Source organism: Caenorhabditis briggsae, assembly GCF_000004555.2.
Source record: "Caenorhabditis briggsae complete genome, chrX, whole genome shotgun sequence".
NCBI lineage: Eukaryota > Metazoa > Nematoda > Chromadorea > Rhabditida > Rhabditidae > Caenorhabditis > Caenorhabditis briggsae.
In genome coordinates, this window is record NC_013491.2 from 18532647 (window position 1) to 18558771 (window position 26125).

The 26125-nt window shown below is 37.6% G+C and overlaps 4 protein-coding genes across 4 annotated transcripts; 2 read left to right on the forward strand and 2 right to left on the reverse strand.

The window, feature by feature from the left end:
* Positions 1 to 7337: 7337 nt before the first annotated feature.
* Positions 7338 to 10787, forward strand: CBG07580 (the record flags this gene model as incomplete). Its single annotated transcript, XM_045240519.1, has 9 exons — positions 7338 to 7345; positions 7555 to 7624; positions 8244 to 8399; positions 8545 to 8627; positions 8679 to 8895; positions 8943 to 9123; positions 9437 to 9609; positions 9985 to 10324; positions 10669 to 10787. 9 exons carry the CDS (start codon positions 7338 to 7340, stop codon positions 10785 to 10787), a joined length of 1347 nt encoding a protein of 448 aa, XP_045093498.1.
* Positions 10788 to 10949: 162 nt separating this feature from the next.
* Positions 10950 to 11817, reverse strand: CBG07579 (the record flags this gene model as incomplete). The annotated part of the gene is made up of 4 exons (XM_002645799.1): positions 10950 to 11102; positions 11154 to 11403; positions 11538 to 11606; positions 11654 to 11817. The coding sequence occupies 4 exons, from the start codon at positions 11815 to 11817 to the stop codon at positions 10950 to 10952; spliced, it is 636 nt and encodes a 211-aa protein (XP_002645845.1).
* A 2816-nt stretch (positions 11818 to 14633) lies between these two features.
* On the forward strand, positions 14634 to 17391 carry Cbr-tsp-8 (the record flags this gene model as incomplete). The annotated part of the gene is made up of 7 exons (XM_002645798.1): positions 14634 to 14693; positions 15551 to 15641; positions 15714 to 15826; positions 15907 to 16080; positions 16882 to 17032; positions 17085 to 17200; positions 17248 to 17391. The coding sequence occupies 7 exons, from the start codon at positions 14634 to 14636 to the stop codon at positions 17389 to 17391; spliced, it is 849 nt and encodes a 282-aa protein (XP_002645844.1).
* A 310-nt stretch (positions 17392 to 17701) lies between these two features.
* On the reverse strand, positions 17702 to 25142 carry Cbr-tag-53 (the record flags this gene model as incomplete). Its single annotated transcript, XM_045240520.1, has 17 exons — positions 17702 to 18037; positions 18085 to 18187; positions 18815 to 18912; positions 18966 to 19361; positions 19446 to 19589; positions 19988 to 20098; positions 20208 to 20542; positions 20622 to 20921; positions 20969 to 21128; positions 21549 to 22000; positions 22094 to 22337; positions 22385 to 23103; positions 23745 to 23929; positions 23988 to 24100; positions 24161 to 24248; positions 24680 to 24792; positions 25026 to 25142. 17 exons carry the CDS (start codon positions 25140 to 25142, stop codon positions 17702 to 17704), a joined length of 4014 nt encoding a protein of 1337 aa, XP_045093499.1.
* Positions 25143 to 26125: the final 983 nt, after the last annotated feature.

Genomic DNA, 26125 nt, shown 5'->3' on the forward strand with positions numbered 1-26125 from the left:
CTGTATGTTTTCATTGGAAAAGAGTTTGTCCCGTTTCTATAAGAATAAAATTAAATCATTTTTTTCGTTTTTCACTTCCCATTCCTGTTCTACCTACAGTATCCGTTGCCCAATATCTCTCACAGTATCATTTCATATCAGTTTTTGATTCAGTTTTTTTCATTCAATTCCCATCCCGGAATAAAAAAACTTTCACTCCACAAAAAAACTAGGGTGATTCTATCTCATTTCTGGTTTTTTGTTGTAAATTGATTCTGGTGATTTGTGGTTCAGTGACAGGTCCGGCGACAACTCAACACATCCTGAATCCCCTTTGTCCTGACCAAGTCAAAGTCGCTTTGCAGTTTTTTATACGATTCATTGTTGCTTTTTTTGAAAATATATTCCATTTTCGAAAAAAATCCAGGTCACCGCAATCAAATGTCCCCAAAGAAGTGGAACAAAAGTTCGTTTTCACTTTTTCCTCTCTACGACCAATTCAAAAAATGGCTACGCGGATCGGTGCCGCGTGTCACGCAGTGCTAGCCGAACCGTGGGGTCATTGTTTGCAAGGAACAAACTTGCGCCTGTTTTTTTGTGGTCGCGAGGGAGGGGAGGGGCGATATAAAAAACGAAGCGGCAAAAAAAAAACTATCTAGGAAGTGGGTCACTCGGCTATTGACTGTCTGACCACTTTCCAATCTTCATTCGTTCGCTTTTTTGCGAACTGTTATTTTTTTTCTCTTTTTGTATGTAGGAAGGGAGAAAATTTATCTTCAAGCTATCCTATATTTTTCCCTAGAAGCTCTAGAGGCAGAGATTAAAAATTTAGAGAATAATTTCAAACTATAAGGTTTTATTTTAAGCTAGAAAACATTTTTTAGCTGTGGTCAACTTATATGCGCTCGTACAATCTCACTTCCCATACCTTTCTGTTATCAGTTTTCTCTCTGCCCTCCAGCATTTTGCAACATTTGTCGCCAGGATCATCAATCAAAAATGCACACTGACCACTCTGAATTTCAACGAAGAGTAGACGTGCCTGTTGGAGTATGTGTGCGTGGTGGCACGCCGTGTCCACTCCACGCACTTTGCCTGATACCATGAAGAACGACGGCGCCCGGTACTGCCGCCCGGGGCCTCAATTCGCAACAAAGGAGCAGGCGAAGACGAAGAGACATAGAGATATGGGGGACGCCGGGCGCCGCACCAACTTGCTCTGATGCGTCCGCTAAGCCCCACCTCCTGCGTTCCTATGCATTGAGCTCTTTTAGTCCTTGCCTTTAGTCTGAATGAGTTTCATTCTTGGAGAATGACCTCCCGAGGAGAGCTCCCCACTTTTTTTCAGCATTTTTTCCTCACTTTTAGGAATTCATATTACCCTCGGACCCTTGAATATGTAGTATTTCCCCCTTGGTCCCTTCTCATATACCATACTACATTTCTTTCAAAACTAACCGGGATTTTTCAGGGGATTGCAGGATGATGGCTCTACACTGGGGTACGGTGAGGTAGTAGGTTGTATAGTTTAGAATATTACTCTCGGTGAACTATGCAAGTTTCTACCTCACCGAATACCAGGTTCTCAACTGCATCGTGTCAATTACTCTCAAACGACGGACACCTTCATTTTCCTTCTTTCTTTTTTCTTTTCTCCCCTTTCTCCTCATTATTGTTGAATCTAACAGAGTCGTAAGAACTGTATTCGGTGCTCTGTTAGATATATTTTGTACTGTATTCGGAGGAATATTTGAACCTAATTGTACCGGTAATGTATCCATGGAGTGTTGTTGTTTGAAATGTAGCGGAGGAGCCGTTTAACATTGACTACAAATGGTAAGATGTGCAGTTGTTCCGATTGCTAGTCTTCACCAACCCATTCTAGACAAATATTGGTGTTTTACAGGGTCGTCTTCACTTGGTAATGGCTTGACTGGTCGATGAGCACGGGAACATCATCGTAGACTACAACTGCTCGGGATTTCACTTCTACCTCTTTTGATCTACCTCAACGACATGCCGTCGCTACACTGAAGCTCCATCGTCGCATCTATACTGACAACTACCTCATCTGCTTTTGTAATTCACTTCATTTTCATTTTTTCGTTTTTTCTTTCAAACCCTCAAAATAAATCATGATTAATTGAAACACAAAATCTTGATAAGTCTTCAGGTTGATTCAATTTCCGAGAATTTTAAATTTTCAGGTGATATCCTAAAAAGATAGAATGATTTTGGGTTCGGAATGAAGGGTAAGCTCAGGACCAAAAATTAGCCTAATATCAGGAATTCTAGAAAAATAGAAAAATTTCAAGTAAATATTTCTCAAAAATTAGATATTTTGGATTGCCTCCCGAGTCCTTTGTCAACATTCCTAGTCGTTTTCTATAGGTTTGATATTCACTTTGGTAGGTTTGGTATTCGATTTTTAATCAAAAAAAAATCTATAGATTTGTAGCCATGGGCTACCAAGCGCTTCATGTTTATCATACTTGCAACGGGCCGGGCCGGGTCGAGCCGAAACGACAATTTTCCCGGCCCGGCCCGGCCCGCCGACCCGACCTTTCTCAGTAAAAAAAATTTCCAATGAAAAATTGGGAAATTTTTTGCCCGCCCAAATTCTCGACGGGCCGGCCTGAAATTTTGCAAATATGATGTTTACTGTGTCCTGGGTTTACTAGCTAATAAGGACCTAATGGGGTTATTCAGGTGAGGGAAAAAATCCGGAAAAAAACCTGAAAAGCCAAAAAGCTCCGCGAAAATTGGGAAAATGAACCAATCTGGCTGAAACTTTGAGGGAAAACTAGAGAAAACTATAGAACATTTGATCAAAAAGTTGAAATATCCACTGTGAAATGTTGTCTGAAATGTTCGCATAATTGCTTGCTATTTTTCACGTTTTTATGGCCACAGATTACGAATTGAGCTTGTGTTTTACATCAATGACTTTATGGTTCAAAATACGGCGCTTTGAGCATTATCTATTTTCCCCAGCTCAAAGTACAAACTGTTAACTTTTTGTTGAAATTCAAAAATATCTAGTTCGAACGAAAATGAAGGCAAAGATTAAATTTTAAAGCTTTGCAAAAATGGCTGTTCAGATTCCAAAGGGTTTTAGCAACAAATTCAGTTCATCGCCAAAGGTTATAAACAATAAAACGTCTGGAACACATGAAAGCAGCGTTCCGACAATTATTGAAAAGCTTCCAAATATTGAGGAATTCAGCTTCTGAAAATGTGCTAAAATTATTAAAACTAATTTGTTGAGCGTATTTTTCAAGTTGCGTGTTTCGACATTGTTAACAATTCTGTTGAAAATGACACATTTTTTAAGAGTTTAAAGCTGGATCTAATTCAACAACCTGACTTTGCTCTAATGAAGAAATAAATAGTCGATACCATTTCATTTCTATTTTTCCTACCTTCTTTTTTTGCACCCCTCTCAAAATGAATAATCATTTTTTGAAAAAAAAAGTGCTTGATAAGTATAAAATTTCAGATTGAATTAATTTCAAAAGTTCAAATTTTTTTAGATGATATCATGAAAAGATAGGAAAGTTTTTGAGTTTTGAACAGAGAATGACTGATAGAACAAATACTTGGGTTCAAAATGGAGGGAAAGATCAGGAACATAAGCTCGAGTAAAATAAGCGGAAAATAGTCCGACGTGATGCTCAACAATTTGAATTTATTGAAAACGTTCTTGTTGCCTGGAATTTCGAGTAATATCATATATTTGGGAAATAATTGCCAAACTTCGCAACATTGTTACATTCGACCTCTCCTCTCCGCCATAAAACCAATAATAAAAAGTGTGTTCCACTCACACAGCGATCTGTTGGATCACCTCCCGAGTCCTTCGGCGACGTTTTTTCTATTTGCTCTCCTCGGGTCTGCATACATATTCAGTGTCCATCATGCTCCAAGTCTTCTGCCCTCGTCTTCTCCCTCCTCCCACTCGTCTTCTCCGTTTTCTCGACTGCGTAGTCCCTTTTTTCTCGCATTTGCACCAATAATTATTGGTTGTTCGTTCACACTAAATTAGCCAACAGATGGTAAGCTATTAGTTGCTTTTACATTTATGTGAGTTCAGGTTTTCAGCCTAAAATATTCAGTTTTTCAGCCTTTGGAAGCGATTGAAAGCTAGAAAAAGAAGACAGCTGAAAGGATAATTGATTTTTTTGTGGCACACTGCAGGGGTCTCTTATTGGCAAACAAAAACGGTTGGTTGAGGTGAGAGAGGTTCTCGATGGCATATTTTAGTTTTGGTGAGTTTTTTGTTTTTGTAATAACTAATCTTATATTTGCTTATGTTACTTTGCTGTTTTTGAAAATAGTACTAGTCAATAAGATATAGAAAACAGGTTTTTCAGTAGATTTTTGGCCATTTTGACCATTTTCAGGAGTCTGGAGCTCGGGTGTCAAGGTTCTAACTAATTTGAAACTTTGGGAAAATGTAAAACAGACATGGATTGAAAACTTTGCATTCACAGAAGTTTTCGTAAATTCTTAGTTTTCCAGCTATTTGCCGATTTCAAAAAGAACTTCTTTTTGAATTGCGTTGTACTGAAAAAGTGAAAAACAGGAGTCTTTCAAAAATTGGCAAAAAACTGAAAAAATTGAAAATTTCAAAAAATTCTGGAAATGAAAAGTTTTCAATATAGACTTGTATTACATTCTCCAAAATGTTCAAAGTAATCGGTCACTTGACAGTCGAGCTCCAGATTTCTGGAAATGGTCAAAATGACATACAGTGGCGAACGTTAGTGAGTGTCCCTCTGTACTTTTGTTTATAACTTTGCTCAAACTTGTCCAATCATTGAAAAATTTTTGTTAAATGTAGCTGGGTTTCCAACAAAACGTTGTATAAGTTTTTTTGAACACAATCAATTTTTGTGTCTTCTGAATCTTCACAGACGTGACGATGACTCCAGATGAAAAAAATTTTCCGTCAGAATTTTTCCAAAGATTGGCTTTGGAAATTTTTTGTGTCGATCAAATATATACCAAAAAATTTTTAAGCGGTTTGGAACACATGCTCTTGAGATGTGCTCACTAGAGCATAAAAGGTATGGTTCAGGAGTCGAATTTCGAGAGAATGTGTGTTTTAAACTGCTTTACAACATATATACAAATCTTTGTATTTTGGGAAGAAAAATTTTTCATAATACATAGCTAGTTTTCGGTACATAAAAATGAAAAAATTATGAAAAATTTTTGTTCCCAAAATACAACGTTGTATTTATATTGTAGAACAATTAAGGACACACGTTCTCTCAAAATGTGAACAATTTTGGATCATTTTGAGCCGAATTATAGCCAAACTCCTGAACCATACCTTTTATGCTCTAGTGAACACATCTCAAGAGCATGTGTTCCAAACCGCTCCAATTTTTTTGGTATATATTTGATCTACACAAAACATTTTTCATTACAAAGTCAATCCTTTAAAAAATTCTGACGGAATTTTTTTTCCATCTGGAGTCATTGTCACGTCTGTGAAGATTCAGAAGACATAAGAATTGATTGAGTTTCAAAAAACTTATACAACGTTTTGTTGGAAACCCAGCTACATTTAACAAAAAAGTTTTCAATGATCGGACAAGTTTGAGCAAAGTTATAAACAAAAGTATAGAGGGACACACTAACATTCGCCACTGTATATCTTAATTACCGGTACTGTAGCTAAAAACACATTTGCATTGATATTGCTTTTTGTGCATATGTGTTTGTTGCAAGGATTACCTTAAAAATCAGAAATTGATTAATTTAATACTAATTGTAGTGTATTTTGTCCGAAAAATCGAGTTTCAAGAATTTTATGATCATTTCGTTCTCCTTGATAACGCTTATTTTCAGTGCAGTGGCACTTCGTGCATCACTGACCAATTATCAAGTTTGCCAAACTTTTTCAAGATTCACGTTTTTTTTGAGTTAAATACCGTAAAACCTGTAATTGTAATGTAGGGCTCTCAAACTGTTGAATTTGAGCTCAATTATCTCAATTTCTATGCAAGATATCAACATGTTATCAACTAACCAAATTTTTTAACATAAAACCGGAACAAATTTATTACTAGACCATTTTTTTACAACTTTAAAAAGAGCTGAGAAAAATCAAAATCAAAGACGAGGGGCCCTACTATCACAGGTTTTACGGTTCGTTTTTAATTTCTTTTTTGTTGAAAAATCCCAGTCACCCCTCAACTAGACGTTTCTAGGCGTCAAGAATGTTCTAGTCTACGAAAAAAAGTGTAAATAAATGTCTCATTGTCATTACTGACGACTTATAATTCGGCTCAAAATCATTTCACCTCTCTTTTCGTGTCGTTTAATAGTTTTTGATCATTCCCAAAGACTCGATTGTGTTTTAGTTGTCAGAAAAGGTCAAAATCAAAACCCCACCACCATTTTGGGTTCAAGAAAATGTGACGGTCATATTCTCTTCGAAAAAAAATCGAATCACTTTAATTTGGCGTCTTCAATCACTCTGTCAGTTGACCCCACCCAAAAAACCTATGAACGTTCATCATTTTCAATTACTCGAAAGAGGCCAGCAGTCCAATAACGTATCACTAGAGATAGCGTTCTTCTTGCAATATCTAGTTTTTCTTTTCAAAAATTTTTGTCAAATTTGTTTGCTAGTTACTTTTCCAAAAAAGTTCAGTAACAAAAAATAGAATCACACTTTTTTTTTCGTATTCCAATCATTTGATGAACATTTTTAAAAACTTTGCCTAGTGGTTCCCATTCTTTGAAAATTCTTTTGAAGACACCTTTGCCCTCTCTAAAACTTTTTCAACAATTTTTTCACCATATTCATTTTCTTCCTGAGATTAGTGCATGTTTCTATAATCATAATCCTTTTATCAGCAACAGAAAAAATGTTTAACTATTATTTATGATTTTCTACCCAACCTTTCTGGCCACTCGCATGCTTTGTGACCAGCAAAAAAATTTTTTTTTCAAGTATTCCAGTAAATTTTGCTCGAAGTACACTTGCTATCAAACTTTTTTTTTTTTTGCTATCAAACTGCAAACACCACCTTGGCAACATGGCATGCCTTCCTCCTGATAAAAAGACTGATTGTTGGTCAGAGATCGGTCAGAAACAAGCCAAAAACCACGCTTCATTCTTCCCTCGTGCCTCTATTCCTCAATTTTCTTTTGTTGAATATTCAAATCGTCTAGACTTTCATCTTACAGAAATTGTGATTCTGCCACAAATGCAATAGTGGCGTTCAGCTGATAAAAAACGGAACCGTTCATAATGATAACGACACCTTTAAATGAAGAATATCGTGTTTATGCGAAGCGATGGGTCTATTTATTGGCTGTTAGTATGATCAACTTCTCAAATGGAAATGTGAGTTTGAAAAAATGAATTTCTGGTCCACAAAATTAAAAAAAAACACACAATTGTAAAATTCCGGGCCGGGCCGGGCTTGCGGAAATTTTCAAGACCCGGCCCCGGTATTAGAAATCCTGTATTTTTGAGCCAAATTTTGAGCTCGTAATTCAATTTTTCCAATTTTTCTCGTATTTTCGGATTGTTTGTCTGTTTGGTCAAGAAAGATCGAAAAAACTCAAAAAAAATTTTTTGATCGAGAAAAATCACATGAGGGTCCCCCTTATGTGTTTTTTGGCCATTTTCACCATTTTCAGAGGTCTGGCGCTTGGCTCTCTTTCAAAAGTCTAGGAATTTTTGAAAAATTCTGTAAGCGCAAAATTTTCAGACTAGATCTGTTTCACATTCTCCAAAGTTTTCAAAGTGATCGAAAACTTGATAGCCGAGCTACAGACTTCAGAAAATGATCAAAATGGCAGAAATTCACCAAAAATATGTTTTCGTATATTATATTGACCGGTACGGTATACTGCAAAAAATGAATTTTCACAACCTCAAAAATAGTTCACAACGTTTTTTTCCACAAATCTCTTATATGTGACATCTTTTGTTCCTAAAATCTTCCCAGACGATGAAAACAATCAAGGACTTTCGACTTTCTTTAAATAGACTCAATTTTCATTTTCTCGTCATTGCGTATCAAATATCACAGAAGCAAATATCAAATTAACACAAAAACACCCTATACTATCTTCTGTTGTAAAAATTATATATCGTCACTATACACTCGTTTTCCACGAAAATGAAAACACTTCTTTAGAAATCGGCGAAGACGACGGGCTGTCTAAATCACAAAAAAGATGATATTAATAAATCATTCTTAGAAGATTTATGCATAAATATTGATAAGCTTTAGACATGGATCACATATGCTGCAATTACCTTCTACACAAATGACTACTACAGTAATTCAAATGCAGCACTATTTTTTAATGTAATTTTCATGGTGCTTTCAATTCCTGTTGGATTTTTGGCTTGCTGGTGGATTGACAAGTTTGGACTGAGATCCGCGGTAATACATATTAAAAATAACGTTTAACCTGAAGGACCCCCTAGCTTTCTACTGATAGCCAATTTTTCTCGGTCCATGTCAAAGGCCCTTATATTACAGGTTTTACGGTCAGAATACGTTTGATGCTTATCTTGAAAAATTTCAGTATCACATTGGAACCTGGGCGAATTTCATTGGGAACATCATTCGATTAGTTGCTTCTGGAACATTTATCGATCCATCTATACGGTATTTTATCAATTCAAAAATTGGGAAGTTAAGAAAAAGAGGAATTTTTAGGTTTCCAATTGCTATCACTGGTCAAGCTGTTGCTGCGTTCGCCCAACCCTTCGTTATGTTCCTGCCGACCAAACTGGCAGCATATTGGTTTGCGGATAACGAAAGAGCCATAGCTAATACATTGTCATCGATGTCAAATCCTATTGGAATCGCTGTCATGTACTCATTGGCTCCAGTTTTTGTCAATAAGACTACCCCGAATAATTTCTTTAATATGGTAACAAAAAGTCTAGAAAAAAGTGACGAAAATTCCTAAATTTTCAGAATATTGCGGTCACTGCTGTTGCCCTGATCCCAGTCATTCTCTCAATTTTTATCAACAAATCTAAGCCTCCAACGCCAGCTACACCCTCTCGAGATATCGATGTACAAGCTCCACCATTTTTAAAAGGAGTCATCATGTGTTTCAAATCAAAAACCTTCATTGTGCTTTCCATTTGTTTGGGTAAGTTACAATTTTTGACCTGCTAGAGGCATTTTGTAATCATTTCTTAAGATACAAGTCAATTTTTACCCAATACAAAGGGTCGAAGTTCGTTTGGTCACGGAATCACGAATTCCTAAGACTAAACAATACATTTGAAAAATGATTTTGGAGATTAAAATCTTTCCTTTTTTTTCTAAATTGTCACAAAATCAAAGGACAGTTTCCTGACAGCTCTCAGTTTCTAGTTCCTGATTCATTTGACACCCTAATGGCATTTACTTCCCCTGCTACCGGTTGAGATGTCCATCAACCATCAAAAAGCATTTTTCAGGAGGTGGAATTGGTCTTTTCAATGCGCTGTACAATAATTTGCAACCAGCACTATGTGTCAAGGGATACAGTCCAACATTTAACGGAGGAATGGGTACATTGTTGATTATGTCCGGACTTGTTGGTGCGGCAATCAGTGGAATCATTGTGGACAAATGGGGAGAGTTTGAGAAAGTTAGTGAAGTATAGGGCTGGAATCTTAGATTCGGACAAATACTAAAATAACTGATTGATACCCCTCCCGCCGCACATATGGATGTTTTGCGATTTTTAGTTTTGAAGGTCGCAGGATTTATTTAAATTTGTTAGTTTTCAGAAATCAGCTTGCAGTTTAATACTTGCAAGCTAAAATTTGTATATTTGCTGATTTCTGAAAGACACCTATTTTGGCTTATTTTTGTACTGAAAATGTGAAGAAGCAGGTGTCGTTCAAAAATCGAGAGATGACTGAAACTAGGAGTATTCTAAAACTCCAGTCTCCTGAAAATGGTGAAAATGGCCGGAAATACTTTATATGACGTCTAGAGAACAATTCTAACATTTTTCCAGGTAATGAAAGTATCCTTCTGTGTAGCCGGCGTTGCAGCCGCATCCTTATCAATTTGCATTAACTACGAAAACGTGGAGTGGTGGGTAATTTTATCAATTTTCGTGTTCGGAGCTGCCGGATTCTCCATCTATCCAATCGGGCTAGAAATGGGAGTCGAAGCGACGTTCCCAGTAGCAGAAGCCACATCAACGGGACTAATCATCATGATCGGACAAATCCAGGGTGTATTTTATGTGATAATGACGAATTTAGCGGTTGGAAAGCCGGACCCACATGACACAGCAATTCAGACATGCGTTGATCAGAATGATCAGATTCATACGGTTCTTACTTGGAAATGTGAGTTTAGTTCAAAGCCAAAATCATACAGTACTGTTTTTTTCGAATGATTTTGGCAATTTTCCGGAGACTGGAGCCCGGCTGTCAAGTTCCCAATTATTTTGAAAGGTTCGGAGAGTGTAAAACAAGTCTAGATTAAAAACTATGCATTCACAAAACCTGTAGGAAGTTTAGAACATTCTGTGAACGCAAGTATTTCAATCTAGGTTTGTTTTACACTCTCCGAAATTTTCAAAGCGCTCGGAAACTTGACAGTCAAGCTATGAACTCCTGAGAAAGGTCAAAATGCCGGAAATCGACTAAAAAATTGGTTTTTCTATATTTCATTGACTTATCTATTCCAGGGCCATTCCTCATCTGGCTTGGATGTATATCAGTGCTGATAATGTCGTTCGTTGTATTCTTCTGGCCAAAATACAAACGAAGGAATTACGAACAAGCCAAGAAACTAACGGAGTATTAAGAATAATTTGTGTATTTATTGAAAACAAGAAAATTACTGAAAAATGAAAATAAAAAGAAAAAAATGAAAATACAATTGAGAAAACGAAAGTCACTTACACGGGGGAAAATGTGGAAATGCAGAGAACCAGATATGAACTCAACGATTATTTGAAAATAGATTCTAGTCGGAATCTTGAATCAGCTCCTTCTCATGTTTAGCATCTGTGATCATCTTGTTGATAGTATCGATCGATTTCTTGGCATCTCTAAAATCCTCATCTTCCAGGGTTCCTTTCCCCACGAATTTCGCTTCTTTGGCGTATGTCTCACAGATCTGAAAATAAAAAAAATTGACAAAAAAAACACAAAAACGAGATCTTCTTACCTTGAAAGAATCTTCATCCGCCACATCCAGATAACTTTTCACCAATTTCGCATAACTAACATACACTTCCAAACCTCCTGGAGCATTTTTCTCCTTCCAAACTTTCTTGGCTGCCAGTGTGAGCTCATAGTAGATTTCCTTGATCCGATTCCACACTTCATTTCGCTCCTCATCTCTGGCATATCTACTCAGTTTGCTGAATACATCGTACACAGCGTCAATGTAAAGTTCCAGCCATTCTGCCGATTTGCTGAAATACTTTTCGAAAACATTGGAAAGAAGAGAATTCCGGTGATGGGACCAATATGACACATGTTATCCCTCTTGTTCTCTCGTTTGTTTTATCACAAAAATTGTTTATACATAACTTGAAAATCAACTCACACCATTTTGACACCTTCTAACAGCGGCAGACACTGGAAACATGCGTCTTTTTTCTCTTCGAATGAGCAACTAAAATTTCTCAATTATAACATTTCAAAATAAAAATTTAAAACAACCTTGTCAATTTTTCACACACAATAATATTTATGATTTGCATTTCTGGAAGCGTATACTCAATTCCATCCTCAGAAGTGTACTTTTCAATTGCTTCGAATGCTTCGTCAAGTGTTCCGGCTTCCGCCAGACTTTTCGCCTTTTCGAAAGCTTGTGTGCGATCCATAGCTTCTAAAATCAGCACGATTCAACCTTAAAAAAAGAAAGAAAAGATTTATAAAAGTCAAAGTCACATGAAAATAGTAAAAATTTTTCGATGAGTCGAGAAGGGTATGTGAGAGGAGAAGAAACACAAAACACATCTGTTCTATTGAAGGTTGGCTCGAGAAGGATGACATCAGTGTAATCTTCCATGCATGTGGGCGGCAGGCACAGGAGTGTAAGACAACAGAAATCTTTCGGCAAAAAATTCGGGGGGGTTGGGGGGGGGGGGATACAATGATTCGGGGGTACAAGGGGGTACAACTGATTTAAGGGTACAAAATTGGTGATTCGGGGGTACAAAATTCGTGGGTACAAAAATTCTGGGGTACAACGATTCGGGGGTACAATCTACCAATGATTCTGGGCTACAACCCATTTCATTTAGGGGTACAACGCTTGTGATTCGGGGGTACAATTTTTTTTGAGGGAGTTTCTGAATTCCTGAATTTCAGAGCTTGAAAATCTCAGAATTCTTAGAATTTCAGAACTTTGGAATTCCAGTATTTAGGAATCTGAAAATTTTGAAACTTAAAAATCTGAGAATCTAAAAATTTCCGAATTTCAGAATCTCAGGACTTCAAAACTTCGAAATTTCAGAATTTCAAAACTTTGGAATTCCAGAATTCGGAATATGAGAATTTCGGAACTTCAGGATCTGAGAATCTGAGAATTTCAGAACTTTGGAATTTCAGTGCTTCGGCATCTGGGAATTTAGGACGACAGAAATTTTTCACTTCTCATTGTCACATTGTTCTTTTGTTCAGAAATTGCGAAATACTGAGATTCTGACGTCCTGAAACTTTGAGATTTTGAAGTTCTGAAATTCGGAAATTCTCAGATTCTCAGATTCTGAAGATCCGAAATTTTCAGATTCCGAAATACTGGAATTACAAAGTCCTGAAATTCTAATAATTCTGAGATTTTCAAGCTCCGAAATTCAGGAATTCAGAAACTCCCTCAAAAAAATTGTACCCCCGAATCACGAACGTTGTACCCCTAAATGAAATGGGTTGTACCCCAGAATCATTGGTAGATTGTACCCCCGAATCGTTGTACCCACGAATTTTGTACCCCCGAATCACCAATTTCGTACCCCTAAATCAGTTGTACCCCCTTGTACCCCCGAATCATTGTACCCCCCGAATTTTTCTCCAAATCTTTCTTGTTGGTCCCCCCAGTAAAGAAACAGCCAAGATAAATCTAAACCAATTGGTTTCGTGGTAATGAAGAAATTCCAGGGAGATTATGAATGGAGAGATAAAGCGTGGAGAGAATGGAGAGATAAGGGATGTAAAAGTTTTATTTAAGGAATTTTGTGAAATCGTAATATTCAAAAAATTCGTAAAATTCGTAAAAACTAAAGAAAGCAGTAATTTTATCAAAAAAAAACTTTGAAATGTTGTACAAATATTAAAACTGTATAACCTAATGTTTTTGATGAGCTTCATGTATTTTCTTAAATATTTTTGGAACAAACTTTAATTTAAAAAACGTCGCAAACGATCCACAAAAAATATTCCAAAAATAGGTCTAGTGCATAAAAATGGATTCGAATACTGCCGATTCTGAACGAATATAATGAAAAAAATCATTGTTTTTTTTCGCTCTAAAAATTTCACTTTACAACACTTTTGAAATCTTGAGTATCAAAAAATTTTTTAGTCTGTGAAATTCGTAAAATTAGTTAAAGTAAAACCACATCCCTGGTCGGCCCTGATAGAGCAAATAGGGACAACATTTTGAACTTTTTTTCGTCCTATCATTTTATAAAACTGTTTGAAGATTCTTTTTCAGATGTTTTTTTTTTCATTTTTATAAATCAGTTGTCAATTAAGAAACAAAGAATTTCAATTAACATTGATTACTCTAATATCATTCCCTTGAAGACAGATTCATGAAACATTCAAACCATGATGTAAGCCATAATCCAATTCCGCTTTCTTAATCTTGTATGCATCACATTGCGATATGTGACTGACACGAATTGTGTGTCTTCTGCTGCTGTCAAATACATCTATGCATTGTTTTGAAATTTTCATCTCGAATTTGAATGTCCTAATAATTTTTCGAAGCAACAAGTACTTTTTCCGGAACATTTTTTCTGCTCAGACATTCAAAAACCAGAGTAGCCAAAAATAGTTATTCTAGAAAACATCTATACGTTGTTTGAGCTCCCTGAAAATTTTGTAAACAAATTTGGAGAAGGTTCTTCGAGAAACGACATCCATCTTTTTTCTAAAAAAAAACTTGTTCCCCTTTTTCCGGAAAACAGATTCTTCAACTTTTTTAGAACTTGGGTGACTTCTTGGTGTCCAATCATTATGTGCCATTTGTCACTTTCCCACTCTACGCAACCTTTCATACATCATCATACACACGTTTCTTTCTCTCTTCAGGTATATCTCTTTTTTCGTTGTTTCTTCTTCTTTTTTCTACTCTCATCTTTTCCATGTTGACATCGTAAAACTTTGTGGAAAAACCCTGTTTCACTCAACCAAGTGGAATTGAGTCGTTCCAGGATTTGAAGATAGAAGGTTTAAAGAAACAAGCGGAGAAAAATGAGGAGAGGAAGAAGAGCCGAGAAAAGAAAAAGAAGCGAGTATCTTCAGAATGATCTGAGAGCCTGAAGGAGCCAGGAGCCCGGAGAAGCGCAGGCAAGCATGGGCCAGCAGCGCGACAGCAACACAATCGTCAGTATTTCTTCTTCTCTCCTGTCAGACAAATGGCACGCCCACACATGCTTTCCTTCTGTTTTTCAATCAACATTCGCAGAGCAAAATGGGTTCCTGCGTGAATGCGCTGCGTATTGTAACTTTTTTATTCAACTTTGCGTTTTGGGTAAGTACAGTAATCCTTTGGAAGAATTTTATTTTTTTGAATTTAATTATGTTGGAACTTTTTAGGTGCAAAATACTTTCTAGATGAAAAATAATATAATTCGGAGAGCACAACAATCTGGGGATATAAGAGGGTACGAAGTGATTTAGGGGTACAAAATCCACATGGGAGGGGGGGGGGGGGACGAAATTTGAGTTTCTCATGTATTTTAAACCCCCGTTTTGAGGATTTTGTACCCCTTAATTGCTTAGTACCCCAATGAGTCCGATAGTTTTGTACGCACCAAATTATTTGCAAACACTCAAATATATGAAAAACCAAAGTGTTTAATAATTAAAATATCGAAAACTTACTGTACCGGACATTAAAGTATACAAAATTATTTTTTCAATTGATTTTTGACTATTTTTGCCGTTATCAAAAGTCTCGAACTCGGCTTTCAAGTTTCCCATCACCTTGAACATTTTAGAGGATGTAAAATAGACCTACATTGAATAATTTGCATTTACAGAAATTTTCAAAAATTTTCAGATTTTCAACTATTTCCCGATTTCTGAAAGATCTCCCTTTTCGGCCGCCTTTGTATGGAAAAAATGAAAAAAAAACAATTGTCTTCCAGAAGATGGCTGATATCTGAAAAACTAGTGATTTCCAAAAAATTCTATGAAGGCAAAGCTCTTAATCTAGATCTGTTTCACACCCTCCAAAAATTTCAAAATGGAAATTCGACATCCGAATTTCAGACTCCTGAAAATAGTCGAAATATCTGAAAATCAACTGAAAAATACGTTTTTTTTTGCAAATCTTACTGTATTCCAGATTTGAGATAATTATTTTTTTGATATCTGGTTTTTCAGCTATCTGGTGTCGTAGTCTTTGGTCTTGGAATATGGCTCTTGTTTGATCCGGCGGCTTCAGATTTCTTCGCTCTTCATTCCACTCATCCAGGTATTTGATTTTTATCCCCCCTCCCTTCCCCACAAATAAGGATTTCTTACCGGATCCCTTCAATTTTTCTAGGTGCTTTCCGGTATGTTGGTTGGTTTCTTGTTGGAGCCGGTGCAATTATCATTCTTGTCGGATATTTCGGATGTATTGGAGCATGGCGAATGAATCAATGCGCTCTTGCCTTCGTAAGTTTCTCCTGCACACCGCAGAAAACACATTTATAAAGATGAGATGCATATAAAAATGTGTTATTTTCACACTTCAGTTCTGCTGCATACTGATTATTGCGTTCTTCCTCGAACTGGCAGCTGCTGTCACACTTTTCCACAAACAAGAACACGTCAAACACTATGTGGAAAGCAGTATGTACGACACGATCAGAAACCGCTACTCATCGGAAACCGCGTTCAAGAATGCATTCGACACCGTTCAAGAGCAAGTGAGAAATGGGAATAAATGAGAGATTGGAAAATATCATAAAACCTGTAATAGAAGGGCCCCACGATGTTTGAGCTCATTATTTCGGATACTGTAAAAGATATAAAAAAACGAGTCAACTGATAAAATGTATGCAATAATATGAAACACAATTTATCAGTTGACAAACTTTGTGTATCTTTGACAAGGACCGAGATAAAATGGATCAAAATTAAAAGTTAGGTGGCCCTATTATTACAGGTATTACGGTGATATTATTCCTGTTCAGAGTAAAATTGTTTGAAAATGAAAATGTGAGAAAACTAAATTTCATCAAACTAGAATAAAAATCGAGATTGATAAAATCTAAGACATAATCATCAGATTCAAGCCATATCTATTTTCATAGCATTTGACCCCCTGAATAAGCCATCAAACTATTTTTTTGAAAGTCTATTTTTATATATGGCCACACTGTTTGTGGTAGTGACCTTATAGAAACAATCGAATCACTGTTTTCAAATGTTTTACATTCCAAATTTTTATGTCTTTTTACCTACTCAAACTCACAAATTTCGTACAATTTTACCGTATTTTTTTTGAAGCCCACATTTAACGTGCACAATCAACTCGGTTCCTGTGAAAGATAACAAACATCTGTCAACTAATAGATTTTTTAGTATCACAAATAATTTATTAGCAGACAACTTGTTCATATCTTTGACAGTAACCGAAACAAACTGAATTAAAATTTAAAGTAGCAAAACCCTCATATTGAAGGATTACGGTATTATCGTACGTTTACCAAATATATTTTTTGTAGTTTGAATGTTGCGGAGTAAAAACCTACACCGATTGGCTCAGCGCTCGTTGGGACGCAGAACCGGCTGCGCAGGTCGAGATTAACGAGGAAGATGCTGGAAGAATCGAACACGGAATTGGAGCATTTGGAGGAAACAAGGGAACTGGCTATGGTACGACTCTCTGGTTTGAAAGAAACTTATATTTCAAGAAAAGGTATTTCAGGACGCGTCCCATCTTCTTGCTGTAACGAGCATGGAAAGCTTTCCTATCCAAACAACTGTGGAAGAACTTTTAATCAAGCTCCACTCAACACTTATGCTCAATTTATCAACACTCGAGTGAGAATTATCACTTTCAAATAATCCCGTAATCACTGATTTTGTAGGGATGCGCTGATGCCGTTTACGAGAGTGTAAGCAGCTACTTGAACACCATCGTCGGAGTTTGTGTGATCCTTTGCGTCGTTCAATTGTTGGGAGTTGTTCTTTCAATGACCCTGTGCTGTTGCAAGAGCAGCGAGAAGAAATAAATTTAGATCTTATTGTTATAGACCTTTTTGTTTAATAAAACACTTTGAAATTCAGCTGACAAGGGTTTATTGATCAGGTTTGAGAAAGAACATAGAGAAAATGAGACGGGTAATACAGAGGAATACAAAGCAAAAACAGAATTTCAAATGGTAAAAAGAACAACTCGTAATCTTCATATGCAAGTATTTGATTGATCGACAGTTTGAAAGAGACAGAAAAAAGATGACATATATTTAGAGGGGAGAGAAAATGAGGTTAGATTGGAATGGGGGTTTTCATCGAAATACATTTTTTAAACTCAAGATTTGATTAATCATTACCGTTAGGACGTTGTCGTATCGTTAGCCTTAACAAGTTGCGAAAATTACTTTTTCGCCCGCTGTTACTTTCACCGTTCTCCTGCGCTTGAAGTACACCGACTTGTTGAGGGGTCAGTAGACAAAGAGACGAAGCGACGGCTAAACCAGATGTTCCACTTGGTGTCACTGCTTTTCCTCCGGTCGGAAGTCGTACCGCGAGGGTGAACACACCGGCTCGATAGTTGTGGCAAGGTTCTATGGAGAGTGGAGTTGGTCCACCAGCTGAGGAGAATTGACTCAGCATGCTCAGCTCCATTTTTGTTGAGGCAAATGGTCGGCTGGCCATCTGCAATAAAAATTATAAAAATCTAGTTTTTTTTCCAGGTTACTTACGTGTTCAATTTCATCTATCCGTCGTTGATTTCGTCGATAGGCTTCAATCCGGACTTTGATCATCCAAAGAAGACCAGCAACCACCAAAAGTACTATGAAACACCTGGAAAAACGATAGGGTGTGTATTTTTGTGAAAAAAAAATGAAGTGACGGTCAATAAGATATACAAAAATGTGTTTTGTTCAGTTGATTTTAAGCCCATTTCATTACTTTCAGAAGGCTGGAGCTCGTCGGATCACTTTGAAAATTTTGGAGAATGTAAATCAGACCTAGATTGAAAACTTTGCTTTCACAGAATTTTTTTGAACTCACAGTTCATCAGCTGATGGTTTTTTTCTTCTAAAAGACACCCGTTTTTTGGCACACATGAGTGGGAAATTTCAATTTTCACCCTATAAATTACTAAATTGCAAGCTGATATAAAAACATACAGGTTAACTACTTTCTGCAATTTCAAAAAACCCAAAATTTACAAAAATCCCTCATATGTATATTTTTTGGCCGGTTTTGTACTGAAACTGTTAAAAAACAAATATTTTTTAGAAATCAGCAAACAGCTAATTCTATGAATGCAACGTTTTTCATTTAGGTTTGTTTTAGGCCTTCAAAAATTTTCTATTCATTGGAAACTGAACAGCCAAGTTCTAAGCTCTTGAAAAATAGCCAAAAATCAACTGAAAAATGCGTTTTTGCATATCATATTGTCCGTTACTGGATATAAAAACTTACGCAGCAAATATGACAAAGAATAACACCCAATTGATTGGCGGGGATTGAGCAAAGCTAACAACAATTTGTACTGGAGTTTGGAAATTGTAAACGCGTACCTAAAATTATAATATTTTGATTTTTTTTATGATTTTCAAGAAAAAGAACTGACGAAGAAAGTGGTATTGGAATCGGGACCGAACGGATAACCCTTATCCGAGGCAACATAAACACGACGGAATCCCTTGGAGTCGCAAATCGTGTCTACCATCATAGTTTGAGTTCGTTCTGGTAGTCCGTTCACATAAGAAGACGTCATGTTTAATGCAACCAGTGTGTTGTGTCCATTGGGAGACTCGCAACTGATTTGGAACGTCACGTCGGTATCCTTCTGTGATAAAAATTGATTTATTTGAAATCCGGTGAGATGACTTACCTTATATGGAACACTGTATAGATAGATTTCACTCGTATGATTGTCTTTATCGTCGTTTTTCAGTTTGAATGTGAAAATGAAGTCAACAGCTAGCTCATCTGAAAATAGAAAAGTTGAAGATGGGAAATTAGGCTTTTTCCAAAAAATAACGTTCCCAAGGTGGCGGTCTCACCTTGGGACCTCCTGTCCTAGGAAAGTGTTGAGTTTCCAACTTACAGTAACACGGCGTTCCATTTCTTGGATTTCCGACATATTTCGTCTCGCATTTGTCACAATGGTCTCCAGTGACTCCTTTGGTTCGGCAATAGCACTGACCTGATTGTGCGTCACACATGTCTGCTTGTCTGTTGCAGTCACATCCTAAAAATATAACATTATCATACTAATTTAATTTTTCTTATAATATTTTTCTGATGATCTAGGGTTCATTTCTTGTTTTTTTTCTTATGCAGAGCAAATCAATTCGCTGCAGCCGTAAAAATCAAAAATTCTGGAATTTTCTAGGCTATTCGCTAGTCTTTTCTACTCATTTGGCTAATCCGTGCAAGACCCTTACAGGAAACTCTAAAAGCCTTTAATGTTGAACCGATTTGCTAGCTCAAACTCAAAATTAAAGGCACATAGAGTTTCCTGCAAGGACCTCGCTAGCCACATGATCTCGAAAATCCAGCGGATAGGCTAGAATACTCTATAATTTTCGATTTTTACGACGGCAGCAAATTGATGATTTTGCTTTTTTCTGAAAAACCCTATAAGACTGCTACTAAAGCCGACCGAACTCCGACAAGCTTATGGCAAGGTTCCAATGGCAAGGTTTTGTTTCTAGGAAGGCAAGGTTCCGGAACTCTCCGTTTTCGGGCTAGTTCCGACTAGAACCGGACCAATATCCGTCCAAAAGCCGAACCTTTTTTTAACTACTGACCAGAAGCTACAACCCAAAGGAAGTACGTGCTTCTAAAACAGAATACACTTACTTGCACAAATTCCACCATTTCTCGAGTCTCCATAGAATCCCGGAGCACAACGCTCACAATGAGCGCCTGTTGTGTTGTTCTGACACGTCTGACACTTTTCTATGGTCACTGGAGGGAATGATCCAACGGATGTGACGCATGTAGAATGACCATTGCATTGACAGGCTGGGCAATCTGTGAAGTACCAGGCACTGTTTGCTGGCTTCGGTTCCAATGGTCCTGTTGCAGCTCCTGGCGTACAGAGACCAAGACCAGTTTTGGAGTCATCGGCAAGCCAACCACAGCCAGGGTCTCGTTGACACTCGCCACAAGTTTTGTGCTCCTCGCAGACGCTTGATTCTGAAAAAAGGAAGGTTTTAGAATCGGAATAGGCTAGCAGTATGTATTTAAACTTAGTGAAAATTGTATCAAGATTTACCTGCTTGACACACCCTCTTCAGCACATTTCCAGATCCGGATGTCACCCAAGAGTGACACTGTCCATAGGCAAACGAAAGAGTGTAGGCTTCCAAATTGAGACATCGATTTGTACTTGGACACCACATGCACTGATCCAAATCCACACAATTACTACAATTGCTTCTTTGGGCGCACGGCATTGGACATTCTGTGGTGTTTCGGAACAATGAACGGCTTATGGACGGGAAATGGGATGGGGAGAGGAACTTGCTACGATCCACTAACGCTGACTTGGTTTCATACTCGTAGACAACGGCGACTGAAATGAATGAATGTTGGATTACTGTTGCTAATTGAACAACATACTCAAGTCCTCTTTGCTCACGCATGGTGATGCTTTATCGATAGGATACCATGTGCAGTGTGGGAGGATTCGACAGCTTCCGCAATTGTTCTCCATATTGCAAGGTCTCAGAGTGGCAACACTGTTCCGTTGAGAACACTTTTCCCAGGAAGTGAGCATTCCCTGAAAATTTATTAATCAGTTAGGAGTTCTAAATATCATACTTGTTAACCGAACCTTTGCCTGGCCTTCGCGCGCAATGTTATAGTTTTTTTTCAACATTTTTCAACTAATTTACATACATATAATAGAACTCAACAAGTAATACAAAATAATACTGTTTGAAAAACTGTATCTTGTCTAAGAACAAAGTTACAAGCCTTTAAATGACCGAGCCCACCAGCGCCACGCCAGTCCGGGCTTTTTTTTCGGGGTTCTTCTGTCTGTAACTTTGCTCATCGACAAGATACAGTCTTCACAGTAATATCTATTTTGTATTTTTTGTAGTACTCGTTGAGTTCTATCCTATATTAATTAGTTGGTTTGAAAGTATTGATTCTGAAGCGCGGCAAAGGCACAGGTATGCTAAATATCAAAACTCACTGGTCCATCTACACATTCCTGTTCATTTGGCAAGCACTGCTCTCCAGATGAGCACCAACCGCATCCAGACTTCGAAGCACAGGAAACACAGTCGGTTTGTTCTTCACAAGTTTTTAGGGCGAGCCTCAATGGAGTATTTGTGCATTCGTCAAAGTTCTTTGGAGCAGATGATTTGATCACTGAGTTGAATGAAGCTTTGTAAGAGACGGTAGGGTCAAAAGGAACACATGAACTGTCCAGGAAGACGCATTTGGTGCCATCAGTAACAAGTCGACATTCATCAGGACGAGTGGTGGATGAACATTTTGCTGGGCTAAGTGTCCAGACATCGTTCATCATTCTTCCATCGTACCCTCCAAGCAAGTAAACTTTCTGTCCAATCAAATGAGACACATGACCGTATCGTTTCAATTCAGCAGGCGCAGTTGACATATTAGACCATTGCTTGCACGCTAAAAGGTTTCGGTTATTTTTTTTTCATTTCTAAGTTTTTATTCAAAGACGTTCAATTTTTCTCTTCGAGATAATCGCCTCGCCGCACTTACCAACGTCATAGGACTGCACCATATTCGAAAAGCATTCACTCTTACTTCCCGCCGTCGTATTCGCTCCGCGTCCACCAACGACGACCATTAATCCGTTGAGATAAACCGCCGTATGCAGATATAATTGCACTCCCGACTGTGGCAGGTTGGTCCACTTTTTGGCAGCGGTGTCAAATTGCATTAGGCTGTCCGTAATTGTGTTGTTCCACATGCTACCTCCGTAAACTAATATCGAAGTGGTTCCCTGAAAATGCAAAACTAGAGTTTTGTAAAGTGGTTTGAAAATCTCACCGCTGGCGTTGTGTACTCCACTGCAGAATGCTTGAAACGACCGTAGACGTGATCACTTGTATTAGCTACACTCCACTCCTCAGTTTCAAAGTTATAAATTTGCACGTGATGTAGGAATCCAAAGAGAGGATTGTATCCAAAAATTACAAACATCTCGGATCCTATCACATGTGCTGAATGGCCAGCAACAGCAAATGGAGCTGTGAGGATAGTTTCGTTTTTGTGATTTTGCTCCGTCCAGGTTTTAGTATTCATGTCAAAGATCCATAGTTCATTCGTAGCTTCTTGAGTTGTGATATGACGGTTTTTAGTTTTAGTCACTCCGCCATACATGTAAAGTTTGTTCTTGTACTTCACAACGGTATGATCAAATCGAGCCTTCGGCACATCTCCAGACACCTCAAGTTTACTCCACTCCCTACTTGTTACATTGTAGACATCGATGCTGTTTGGATCCTGACTACCATCGAAATACTCCCCTCCAATTGTCCAAACAGTATCATCAATAGCGACAGAGGCATGAGATGCTTTTCCAGTTGGCGCCTCGTTCGATGGATGAATGAGGTCCCAGACTGAAGACGTTACTGGTGTTTGGCAAGACTCTCCGTGAACGTTCGAAGAGAGACAATGACATCTTCCATCGACACATTCACCCTCGTGACACGGATTTTCAGCTGATTTTCCGTTTAGCTTGCAGACGTGATGCTCACAATATTGACCTGAAACGAGTATTGCTAGTTGGTTATGTTATCATCATCTCGATGAATTATGGATTCTGTCCGGTACTGACCCACAAAGTTACAATGACGTGATTTTAAGCTGATAGTAGATTTTTTTTTTCCTATTTTTGGCTATTTTGACATTTCCAGGTCTGGAGCTCGATTGCCCAGTTTCCGATCATTTTGAAGATGTTAGAGGGTCTAAAACAGACATAGACTGAAAACTTTGTATCCACAAAAGTTTTTGAAAATTTCCAGTTTTCAGATATTTGCCCATTTTTCAAAGACGCTTCTTTTTCCTGGTTTTGTATAGAAAATGTGAAAAAACACGTGTATTCTAGAAATTGGAAAATATCTGAAAGCTGAAAGTTCCCAGAAAAATCTGCGAATGCAAAGTTTTCAATCTAGATCAGTTCTACGCCCTCCAAAATTTTAAAAGTCATCGAAAACTTGACAGCCGAACACCGGACTCCTGAAAATGATCAAAATCCACTGAAAAATACGTTTTTGTATATTTTTTTGGCAGTAGTTCGTTTTCGTTGGCATCCTCTCTCGATAAATTATAGATTATCTATGCTGAATCATAGTTTGGGAACCTGTTTCTATGATGTTCAACGAAAATCGCTGTGTCATGTTCTTACCTTTATAGCCATCCTCACATATACACTTCCCAGCTGTGCATGTTCCATGATTTGAACATTTGTACGCACAACTGTTTGACTCGTACGACACATTGAACCCGTTTAAATTCATGGCTAAATCGCTGAAAAAGTGCACCAACGCTTTTCCAGATGCCGCTGTGAACTCTTGTGCTGGTTGTTCTCCGCTGAAAGATGTCAGATTAAAGCTCGTTCTTTTTTGCACTTTTATTTAAATCATCGTACCATAACGCTGCCAACTGCTTCCCATAGACACTGTCTCCGTCGTAAATGTACAAATAATCCCATCCACATTCAGTGAAGAAGCTGTTGATTCGGATTGTGAGTGGAGTGGTGCTCTGGAAAACGGGCTAGTTTGAGAGAAGAAGAAAACGGATATTCATCTCTTCATTGCTTACATTTTCCGGTTCAATTAGCCATGTGCATTTTGCTGACGAGCTGTAGTCTAGAGGGCCGTCAGTTATGGAGCTAGTGTTTTCGGATAGCCTGGAATTACATTTTTCATTGATTGGCTAAATCAATTTTTTGATAATTGTAAACTGAGCCTTTGCCGGGTTTCTGCGGGTTCTGCCACCTAGAACTTATATTTTTGGACCATCTAATACAGATATGATAGAATTCGACGAGAACTACGAAATAATATTATCTGGAAACTTGTAACTTGTCTATGAACACAGTCACAGACAAATCATAACAAAAACAGAAAAGTCTGGCGCTGCCGGGCTCGGGCACTTCATGACTTGTAACTTTGTTCGTAGGAAAGATACAGATTTCCAAATAGTACCATTTTGTAATACTCGTCAAGTTCTATCATAGCTTTTTTAGTTGGAATAAACAAAATATAAATTCTAAAGGAAACTATGACAGGGTTCGCGAAGGCCTGGCAAAAACTTGGTTTACAAGTATGATTTTCTTACCTTATCCGCCCAAAACAATGGTCGCACTGTTGTCCGTACCATCCTTTAGAGCAAACACACGCCTTGTTTAGACAGACACCGTTGTAACATGGTTTTTCGCAAGATGATAACGACTGAAAAAATTTAATGAATATAAAGTTGATCTTCATTCTTGATTTAGTACAAAAAATGAGAAAAAACCCCCTTTTAAAAATTCGCTAGGTTGTCACTCTTTAATCTGAGTCATAATTCAAACTAACTGCCCAGTCACTCTGTTCTACTCCACTCAATCAGATTATATTTTTTCTCCTTGACACACACACACAACCTCTCCATTTTTTTTGCCTGCCTTTTTCGACGGACTTACCTTTTCAAACTCGAAATTTGCATGATTTGTTAGCGTATGAATTTGAAGGAAGAATTGAAGATGTAAACAGGTACGGAATAAGAAGAAGCATGGGAATTTTTCCCTTGCTGAAATCATCACGTGCACATCGGTCTGTAAGTTGTAACCTTGTTGCTCAAAAATAAAGAATAACAGAGCTTAATTTAAAGATAAAAATGAGATTTCACGCTAGAAAATTGAAACAAAACTAGAGAACGATGACTAATTTGGGAAAGAAGAAGAAAACACGTCGTCAGAGACGACGAAGACAATAATGAATGCAAGGAGGGGACTGAGAACAGACCAAAATCGATCAATAGTACGCTTGCGCGGAGGGGACGCGTTGGAGAGAGTGTATGCAGAGGGGAGAGGGCGTTTAGAGATATACGGCGTTAGGTGGGTAAACTAGGTAGACATCACCAATTTGCTTCCTCTTCCCCCCGCTTTCTAAACGTTCGCGAAATGACTCAGTTGCTGTGTGTCGTCTTCTTCTTCATTTGGTTTAATTCGTTCGAATAGTTTTTGTAATTTCGTTAGCTTTTTATAGGTCACAACAATTGGGTGCGGCGGCGTGAGACGACATAAGGTTTTTGGTCGCTTTTGTCTCGCGGTACTAACTTTGAATGTTATTAGATAATCATTAGAAAAATGAAGAATGATGTCGTAAGAAATAAAATTGTTTCCACGAAAAAATCCAATAACCTAGAAAAGAAATCGCTCAACGCAGCCGGCATGATAGTGAGCGAAACATAGTTCAAAAAGGGTGTTGTCTTCCCAGCTGGCTCTTTTTTTTTGATAACTATTACTTTTTTGACCATGATAAGGAAATGGTTCCGTAAGTTTACTATTGGCACGCCTTTAAAAAATCGTTAGTTATTTTAATTTGCATAAATCGTGAAACTTGTAACAGATTGTTTTCCTAATTTCTAACTTTGAGCCAATTTATCTCGGCTCCTGCCAAAGATATAAAAACGTTGTCAACTAACAAATAATTTCGATTCTATGATAAACATTTTATCAGTTTATCACTTTTTGATACCTTCCACACAAAGCAAGATACCGTAAAACCTCTAATAGAACGA